This window comes from Pecten maximus, unplaced genomic scaffold (genome assembly GCF_902652985.1).
Source record: "Pecten maximus unplaced genomic scaffold, xPecMax1.1, whole genome shotgun sequence".
NCBI classification, from domain to species: Eukaryota; Metazoa; Mollusca; class Bivalvia; order Pectinida; family Pectinidae; genus Pecten; species Pecten maximus.
Window position 1 is genome coordinate 5185 of NW_022982528.1, and position 10734 is coordinate 15918.

Below are 10734 nucleotides of genomic sequence, written 5' to 3' on the forward strand. Positions count from 1 at the left end.
TTTGTAAAAAATGAAGAAAAAAAGGCCGAACGAGAAAAAAAATTAGGTGTAGAGCCATTATTTAGATAAAAGAGTCGAAACACAGACACAGAACACGGAACCGGGCAAGTGACAACAAAAAAATAACCAGATATATCACCAAACACTGAACTGGGGTAGTGACAACAGAACAACCAAACACATCACCGAATACCGAATCGGGGTAGTGACAACAGAACAACCAGACACACACCCACACATCGAACCGGGGTAGTGCCAGCAGTACAACCAGCATACCACCGTACCCCGAGCCACGATATATACCGCTACCATTGAAATATAGAATGTATGTCCGTATCTGTCCGGTCTATGGTCCTCCTTGTAACACTACATGTGTCATATTTTCATCATCAATCCCCCTGAATCTCAATTTCTCTCTAAATTCTGCTACAATGCCTCCAAGATGAGAATCCCGTCCGAAAATGTGCTAGTCGGTCCCATCATCTGGTTTCCAGGGACGCTAGATGGCACAAAATGTCATATGCGGTAGCTATATGTAGAGACCAACCAACCAATTGTTTTCCCATAGACCTTAGTGTTAACGTTTTGGATTATTTCATTCAAATGCTTGAATGAAATATGACGATTATGGTTTATAACAAAAGTTTAGGGTCTGATATAACACCTAATCAAAAAAAAAAGTTGGGTCCTTCAGCTCAAATTTTCTCCAGGGTAGCCATTTTGAAAATAGGTGAATTTCGCAGTAAAAATTCTCAAAAATCTTAAATGTTTACCTGTTTACTATTATTACGTGAACTTTTGGGAAAAAAACCAATCGGACTTAAGAAATTTATATCAACATTTCTTATTGATAGTTACCTATCAGGCTACATATCTATTTTCTCACTTCATAACATACTGGCCAATCAGTGGCTGCCAGACATTTTATCCTTGGCTCAACGTTCTATACACAGGGGCTGTTTCAAAAATATCTTTTTTCAATTGGTTGGTTGTTCCCTATAGCATCTTTAACATTTTTCAAATATAACTTTTCTGGAACAGGATAGAACCATAGGCTATGCTATCAAAATATGCAGTGCCTGACTGCAAGTCTTAGGCTGGTAGGTTGATTCTTCTATTGGTAACGGATATGAAATTCTTAAGAGAAAACCACATTAAAATTGAGTTAATTTTGAAATGTAAATTTTAATATCTTGATAAGCTTTGAATTTAAAGGGATGGCTTTTGGTTAATAGCCAAGTATAGAAATCGTGCTACTCAGAAACATAAACAAATAAGATATAGAATAAAGATCAGGGGGAGATAACTCAATGTTATCTCCTCCACCCCCTAATTTCGGGTCTTTTTGTAAAAAATGAAGAAAAAAAGGCCGAACGAGAAAAAAAATTAGGTGTAGAGCCATTATTTAGATAAAAGAGTCGAAACACAGACACAGAACACGGAACCGGGCAAGTGACAACAAAAAAATAACCAGATATATCACCAAACACTGAACTGGGGTAGTGACAACAGAACAACCAAACACATCACCGAATACCGAATCGGGGTAGTGACAACAGAACAACCAGACACACACCCACACATCGAACCGGGGTAGTGCCAGCAGTACAACCAGCATACCACCGTACCCCGAGCCACGATATATACCGCTACCATTGAAATATAGAATGTATGTCCGTATCTGTCCGGTCTATGGTCCTCCTTGTAACACTACATGTGTCATATTTTCATCATCAATCCCCCTGAATCTCAATTTCTCTCTAAATTCTGCTACAATGCCTCCAAGATGAGAATCCCGTCCGAAAATGTGCTAGTCGGTCCCATCATCTGGTTTCCAGGGACGCTAGATGGCACAAAATGTCATATGCGGTAGCTATATGTAGAGACCAACCAACCAATTGTTTTCCCATAGACCTTAGTGTTAACGTTTTGGATTATTTCATTCAAATGCTTGAATTAAATATGACGATTATGGTTTATAACAAAAGTTTAGGGTCTGATATAACACCTAATCAAAAAAAAAAGTTGGGTCCTTCAGCTCAAATTTTCTCCAGGGTAGCCATTTTGAAAATAGGTGAATTTCGCAGTAAAAATTCTCAAAAATCTTAAATGTTTACCTGTTTACTATTATTACGTGAACTTTTGGGAAAAAAACCAATCGGACTTAAGAAATTTATATCAACATTTCTTATTGATAGTTACCTATCAGGCTACATATCTATTTTCTCACTTCATAACATACTGGCCAATCAGTGGCTGCCAGACATTTTATCCTTGGCTCAACGTTCTATACACAGGGGCTGTTTCAAAAATATCTTTTTTCAATTGGTTGGTTGTTCCCTATAGCATCTTTAACATTTTTCAAATATAACTTTTCTGGAACAGGATAGAACCATAGGCTATGCTATCAAAATATGCAGTGCCTGACTGCAAGTCTTAGGCTGGTAGGTTGATTCTTCTATTGGTAACGGATATGAAATTCTTAAGAGAAAACCACATTAAAATTGAGTTAATTTTGAAATGTAAATTTTAATATCTTGATAAGCTTTGAATTTAAAGGGATGGCTTTTGGTTAATAGCCAAGTATAGAAATCGTGCTACTCAGAAACATAAACAAATAAGATATAGAATAAAGATCAGGGGGAGATAACTCAATGTTATCTCCTCCACCCCCTAATTTCGGGTCTTTTTGTAAAAAATGAAGAAAAAAAGGCCGAACGAGAAAAAAAATTAGGTGTAGAGCCATTATTTAGATAAAAGAGTCGAAACACAGACACAGAACACGGAACCGGGCAAGTGACAACAAAAAAATAACCAGATATATCACCAAACACTGAACTGGGGTAGTGACAACAGAACAACCAAACACATCACCGAATACCGAATCGGGGTAGTGACAACAGAACAACCAGACACACACCCACACATCGAACCGGGGTAGTGCCAGCAGTACAACCAGCATACCACCGTACCCCGAGCCACGATATATACCGCTACCATTGAAATATAGAATGTATGTCCGTATCTGTCCGGTCTATGGTCCTCCTTGTAACACTACATGTGTCATATTTTCATCATCAATCCCCCTGAATCTCAATTTCTCTCTAAATTCTGCTACAATGCCTCCAAGATGAGAATCCCGTCCGAAAATGTGCTAGTCGGTCCCATCATCTGGTTTCCAGGGACGCTAGATGGCACAAAATGTCATATGCGGTAGCTATATGTAGAGACCAACCAACCAATTGTTTTCCCATAGACCTTAGTGTTACGTTTTTAAAAGGGGGTTTTTTTAAAAAATTTTTTTTTTTTTTTTTTTAAAAAAATTTAAAATTTTCAAATTTCCGGGGGAAAAAAAAAAGGTTTTTTCCCCGGGAATTTTTTTTTTGGGGGCCAAAAAAGGGGGTTTTAAAAGGAAAAAAATTTTGGGGTTTTTTTAAAAAAAATTTTTTTTAAAATTTTGAATTTAAAATTTTTAAAACCCAAAAAAAAATTTGTTTAAATAAAAAATTTTTTTAAAAAAAATTTTTTTTTAAAAATAAAAAACCCCAAAAAAAATTTTTTTTTTTAAAAAATTTTTAAAAAAAAAAAAAAAAAAAAGGAAGGGAAAAAAAAAAAGAAAAACCCCCAAAAAAAAAGGGGGGGGAAAAAAAACCCCAAAAAAAAAACCCCCAAAAAAACCCCCCCGGGGGGGAAAAAAAAACCCCCCCCCACCCAAAAGGGGCCGGGGAAAAACCCCAAAAAAAAAAAACCCCCCCCCCAAAAAACCCCTTTTTTCCAAAAACCCCCCCGGGGCCCCCCCTTTTTTAAAAAAAAAAAAAAATTTTTTTCCCCTCCCCCCTTTCCCTTTCCCAAAAATTTTTTTTTTTTCCCCCAAAAAAACCCCCCAAAATTTTTCTAAAGGGGCCCCAAAAACCCGGGGAAAAAACCCCAAAAAAAGGGAAATTTAAAAAAAAAACCCCCTTTTTTTAAAAACCTTTTTTTTAAAAAATTTTTTTTTTAAAAAAAAAATTTTTTTTTTAAAAAATTTTTTTTTTTTTTCCCAAAAAAAAAAACCCCTTTTTTTTTTTTTGAAAAAAATTCCAAAAAAAAAAATTTTTTTTCCCTTTTTTTTTTTTTTTTGGGGAAAAACCCTAAAAAAAAAAATTTTTTAAAATTTTTTTTTTATTTTTTAATTTTAAAAAAATTTTTTAAAAAATTTTTTAAAATTTTTTTTTTAACCCCTTTTTTTTCCCCCCCCTTTTAAAAAAAATTTTTTTTTTTTTTTTCCCAAAGTTTTTTTTTTTAAAATTTTTTTTAAAGGTTGGGTTTTTAAAGGGAAATTTTCCCTTTTAAAAAAAATTTTGGGGGGTTAAACCTTTTGGGGAAAAAAAAAGGGGGGCCCCCTTTTTGGGGGTTTTTTTTTTTTTTTTTAAAAAAAAAAAAAACAATTTTTTTGGGTTTAAAAAATTAAAATTTTTTAAAAATTTTAAAAAAGGGGTTTGGTTTAAAAACCAAATTTTTCCTCCCCCCAAAAAAAAAATTTTTTTTAAAAAAAAAAAAAACCAAAAAAAAAATAATTTTTTTTTTTTAAAAAATAAAAAAAAGGCCCCCAAAAAAAAAAAAAAAATTTTAAAAAAAAAAAACCAAAAGGGTTTAACCGGGGAAAAAAAACCCCCCCCAAAAAAAAATTTTTTCCCCAAAAAGGGGCCCAAAAACCCCCCAAAAAAAAAACCCCGGGGAAAAAACCCCCCAAAAAAAACCCCCCCCCCCCCCCTTTTAAAAAAAACCCCCCCCCCCCCGGCCCCAAAAACCCCTTTTAAAAAAAAAACCCCCCCCCTTTTTCCCCCCTTTTTTAAAAAATTTTTTTTTAAAAACCCCCCCAAAAAACCTTTTAAAAAACCCCCCCAAAAAAAAAAAATTTTTGGGGGGCCCCCCCCTTTTTTCCCAAAATTTTTAAATTTTTAAAAAAAATTTTTTTTTTTTAGGGTTTTTTAAAAAAATTTTTTTAAACCCCCAAAAAAAAGGGGTTTTTTAAAAAAAACCCCCCCCTTTTAAAAAAAAAAAAGGGGGCCCCCAAAATTTTTTTTCCTTTTAAAATTTTTTCCTTTTAAAAAACCCAAAAAATTTTTTTTTTTTTCAAATTTTTTTTTTTAAAAAAAAGGGAAAAAAATTTTTCCCCCCCCTTTTGGTTTTTTGGCCCTTTTTTTTTTTTCCCCCCCTTTAAAATTTGGGGTTTTTTCCCTTTTTTTTTTTTTTTTCCCCCCCCCGGGGCCCTTTTTTTTTTTTCTTTTTTTTGGGTTTTTAGGTTTTTAAAAAAAAAAAAATTTTTTTGGAAAAGGTGGAAATTTGGTTTTTTAAAAAAACCCCCAAAAACCCAAAATTTTTTTTTTTTTTTTTTTAAATTTTTAAAAAAAATTTTAAAAAGGGGTTTTTTTTTTTTAAAAAAAAAACCCCCAAAAAAAAAAAAAAAAAAAGGGGAAAAAAAAGGGGAAAAAAAAAAGGTTTTTTGGAAAAAAGGGGGAAAAAAAACCCCCCCCCCAAAAAAAAAGGGGGGGGAAAAAAAAGGGAAAAAAGAAAAAAACCGGAAAGGCCCTTAAAAAAAAAAGGGCCCCAAAACCCAAAAAGGGGGAAAAGGGAAAAAAAAAAACCCCCCCCCCCCCAAAAAAAAAAAAAAAAACCCCCCCCCCCCCCCAAAAAAAGGGGGAAAAAAAAGGCCCCCCCGAAAAAAACCCCCCCCCCCCCCGGGTTTAAAAAACCCCCCCAAAAACCCCCCCCCCCCCCAAAAAAAAAATTTTTTTTAAAATTTTCCCCCCAAAACCCCTTTTTTCCCCCTTTCCCTTTTTTTTTTCCCCCCCCCCCCCCCCCCAAAAACCCCCCCCCCCCAAAAACCCCAAAAGGAAAAAATTTCCCCCTTTTTTTCCCCCCCCCCCCCTTTTTTTTTTTTTAAATTTTTTAAAAACCCCTTTTTTTTTGAAACCCTTTTTTTTTTTTTTTTTTAAAAAAATTTTTTTTAAAAAAAAAATTTTTGGGGGTTTTTTTTAAAAAAAATTTGGGGCCAATTTCCCTTTAAAAAAAAAATTTGGGTTTTTTTAAAAAAATTTTAAAAAAAAAATTTTTAAAATTTTTTTCCAAAAATTTTAAAAAAAATTTTCCCAAAATTTTTTTTTTTTTGGGGAAAAAAAAAAAAAAAAAAATTTTTTTTTTTCCCTTTTAAAAATTTTTCCAAAATTTTTTTTTTTTTTTTTTCCCCCCTTTTTGGGGAAATTTTAAATTTTTTTTTTTTTGGGGGGAAAAAATTTTTTTTTTTTCCCCCCCCCCCCCAGTTTTAAATTCCCCCCCTTTTTGGGGGGGGGGAAATTTTTTGGGGGCCCGGGCCCCCTTTCCCCCCTTTTTTTAAAAAAAAAAAATTTTTTTTTGGGGGGAAATTTTACCCCCTTTTAAAAAAAAAAGGGTTTTTAAACCCCCTTCCCCCAACCCCAAAAACCCAAAAAAAATTTTCCCCCCCTTTTTTTTTTCCCCCCCCCTTGGGCCCCAACCCGGGGGCCGGGTTTTTTTTTTTTAATTTTTTTTTTCCCCCCTTTTTTTTTTAAATTTTTTTGGAAAAAACCCCCCCCCTTTTTTTTTTCCCCCTTTTTTTTTTTTTTTTCCCCCCCGGGGGGGCCTTTTTTTTTTTTTGGTTTTGGGGGGTTTTTTCCGGGGGGACCCCCCCCCAAAACCCCAAAAAACTTTTTGGGGGGGTTTTTTGGGGGGGCCCCCTCCCGGGGGGTTTTTTTGGGGGGGAAAAACCTTTCCGGTTTAAAACCCCCCGGGGGGTTGGGGGGGAAAAAGGGGGGGGGGGCCCCCTTTTTTGTTTAAAAAAAGGTGGAAAACCCAAGGGTTTTTCCCCGAAGGGGTGCCCTTTTCCCTTTTTTAAAGGAAAAAAAAAAAAAAGGCCAAAAAAGGGGGTTTTTTAAAAATTTTTTAGTTTCCCAAGGTTTGCCCACATTTTGTAGAGTCATATCATCTTTGTCAGAGGGTTCTGGGGACCACCTGTCCATTACCTTTACATCTGTTAGAGTACACAAAGGTGATTTTGGAGAGATAGTAATTGACTCTGTAGACAGATTACAGATGCGGACTGGTATACGTTTGAGTCTACCAGGTGCGCATTCCAGCGACACTACCCTTGGACATACCACCAGGTTCCCGGATTGCAGTGAGCTGTCCTGTTCTGTCACAGCTGTACTAAAGTTCCCCACCTTGCGTACCAACCCGATGGTAAGTATTGCCGCGTCCAGCATTACCTTTATTTTGGTATGCCCCAGACTTACCAGTACCCTCAAGTTTCTTTTCGAGAGACTTGATTGTGGTCATCAAGGCACTTACCTGCTCACTGAGCTTGTCAGGCTTTTTATCACTCTCCGAAACTTGTATAGGGCTGTGTTGGGCTTTAGCCTTTGTAGGCTTATTGGCCGCTTTCTGTGCTGGGTTGAGCTCTAGGTCTACCGCTCTAACCTCCCTCAACAGCAAGTCGTATGACTTAATAGAGTCATACTTGTGACGCGTCTGGCCTTTCAATCTGTCGCAGCGCAAGCCAGTCCAAAATTTGGATCGGATCATGTCATCCCTGGCTGAAGGGCTTACATGTCCACTGTTTATGGCAAGCTGCAACAGTGCCTCTAGTCTGCACACGAATGCGGTGACAGATTCACCTTCTTTCTGTGTAGCAGAATAGAACTGCTGTAATACAACTTCATTAGAAGCTACATTACCAAAGAAGGTGTCCAACTTTTTCAGAACTTCATCCAAAGTTGCCATAGGACCTAAAGGTATAAGAGTCTGACGAGCGATACCCCTGAGTGATTTCCTTATAGCCTGAAGAACAAGCTCTTCGGACAGGGTGCTGTCAGATGCTAGACACCTGACCTCGTATCGCCATCCCTCATATGTGGTTTCACCACGTTGAGGTGACTCATCTCCTGAAAATGAGGAGATTTTCGGAACCTGGGGTAAAAGGTGTGTATTCCTATTCAGCGATGGAGTTAGAGGAACCCCATATCCTCCCCCCAGACCCGAAAATGGAGAATCATTAGATATAGGAGGTAAAGGAGTACTGGTATTCCCCCCATCCCCAAGTCCAGCGAAATCAAATTTCAATGAACCTTGGGGCCCCTACCATACCTTTGTCACTGCTCGCAGATTTAACATTAACAGGAGCTTGTGACACAGCAGGAGTTTTGATAGAGCCAGGATCTCTTACACTCAGCATGCTATCATACTCCATCTTGATAAATAGGACATAGTCACTATTCTGGCGCAGAAGGCTAGCCATGAGGTCATAGTCTGCCTGCTCCAAGTTGGAGGTTCCTGCTGGAGGCTTTGAGTCTGCCATCTCAGACTAAATACAAATATAAAAACTACAAATTAATATATGTAAACAACGAACTAAGCAGTGAATATATCAAGTATCCAAGTGATTGGGACAATCCCTACCTACGAGGAATACAAGACAACTGCATACAAGTACATCATCAGTAAACTCAAGTATGTAGAATTGTATGTATGATATTTACACACAATAAGTACAAATTGAAACAACAAGTCTTTTCATCCAACACCTAGCTAGTAGAGGACTAGGATGGATCCCATCCTTGTACAGACTAAAATTCAATGAGATCCGGGAGTCTGATGTCGTAAACTAATGAATTTCCCTTACTTTACTGTGAGGTCACATGTACCTAACCACACATATAAAACAATATTTGGATATGAACTAACCCTAACTGGAAGTTCAGTTTCCAACCAGCGAAGGAAATGTATAAAGCGACCACCTGGTTGGCAATGGAACGCAAGACTACAGTCTAAGTGCTGTAGCAAATCCAAATGCCTTTTCAGGTAAAATCCCTTACTACTAGTAAGAAGTATAGGTTTCTTCCTTATAGTAACATTAGGAACAGCTTTATCAATAAATTTCTGGAGCTTACTACAACTCATAACCTATTGACAGTTTCAGAGTATAAGAATACAAAATGATACTAAACATACAACTGTAACTGTAACTACAACATACAAAAATAGTATGAGTAGGGACAATATCTAAGTTATTAGAATATAAAATACACTGCGCTGACATAAAACACAAAAGACAGATACACCATTTACAAACCCATCTCTGGCATCTTCCTCCCACTCTCAGCCTTCTTAGTATTCCCCTTCCGCTACAGTGCAGTGCAACGTGTGCAAGGTTAGTGGTTCAGAATTGTTAGCTGGGAAGCAAGCATGCAAGATATAAATATCTTATAGTTTTGTAAATAAGTATCACAGTTAAGTTTAAACTTAAGAAATATATGTTTAAATATTGTAAATGTTTAAATTCCTTAATAAATAAACCGATTTACGCGATATATTTAAATATATTGGAATATCGGCGTTATTTTTACATTTACATTTAATAATATATTTTACCATAAATGTTTAAAATTCACTGATTTGATTTATGTCTACAATTATAGACTGACAAGATATAAACACCTGAAAATAAACATCATACATGAAACAAATGAATAATAAATGAATAATCAATAGTATCACAGTGTTACAAATGTTCAAATGACAAGATATCTAGCAATTAAATTTAAAGTCAGTTCATATAAAACGCGAACGAAAAATGTCAACAATCACTGGAAACGGATCCGCACTGGACGACACAGAAAATGTTACAATTAATCCATCGGCGACAGCAGGAAACGATCCATGGACGACGAAGAAACGATGACAGGACGATGATAATCAATAAATCACACAGTCATGACGAAGTAACGAGACGAAAACAGTTGACGAACAGCAAACACCATCACCGGAAACACATGTTGTCGTTGCTCCAGTGATCTCCCCTGATCACGTCATCCGGTTATCACGTGATCACCCACGTGGTAAAAACTGGGCGTACGATGCCACTGCCTCCGTAAAATAAATTCACGTTGGGCGCCAATGTCACACGAGTAGTATAATATCAATATGTGGATATTTCTTGCAATTATGCACCAACGATGTTTAACATTTGAAACAGTTTATTGAACATAAAAACACACACACGGAGACAGTGACCTGAAATAAAAAGAACAATACCTAAAATACCTACGGACACGTGTAAACGATGCCGACAATTACATTATTTAATACTTAACGCATTAAATATTCATTTAGGTATATTTTATATGTTTATATTATATTCTATTTTATTCCATAGTTACACTTTTACAATTAACAATTATAATACATTATTTTTACAATAGCTTTGACCCTATGGAGCCCGACCACGTGTATGTCATATGTTAAATATTTTAACATATTAAGGGCAAGATATTTAAAATGCAAATATATTAGTTCAATGTATTTTATATATCAAATAGCTAAAATACATTAAATATGTATTTATATTATTATTTAAATTAAATAAACTTACCTAGAAGCACTGTGGCCATAAAGCGCACAGGCTTATACCGGACGTGTGGCTTGTGTGGGGTCTATAGCCGTTGTGGCTGCACTCACCTGGGCAAGGCCCAGGTAAGGTTTTCCACGTGCACGGGTATAGGGTCATGCAGGGTCAAAGTGACACACTGAACCAATCCTTGCGCTCACCTCTCATACGTCACCATAACAACTATATACACAGGTACATAGGACATTATATGACACAGGGACTTGTACAAACATTATACACGATACACAGCGCAAGTATCTATACACACTTTACATGTACAGGTGTTGGTCAGA

The 10734-nt window shown here is 36.2% G+C and overlaps 1 protein-coding gene across 1 annotated transcript; it reads right to left on the bottom strand.

The window, feature by feature from the left end:
• Nucleotides 1-7289: 7289 nt before the first annotated feature.
• LOC117320545 (paraneoplastic antigen Ma2 homolog) lies at nucleotides 7290-8350 on the bottom strand (the record flags this gene model as incomplete). Its single annotated transcript, XM_033875114.1, has 2 exons — nucleotides 8219-8350; nucleotides 7290-8130 (listed from the first exon to the last, which is right to left on the bottom strand). Coding segments are annotated over exons 1-2 (973 nt in total), but the record flags the coding sequence as incomplete, so codon positions are not given.
• Between the last annotated feature and the right edge of the window lie 2384 nt (nucleotides 8351-10734).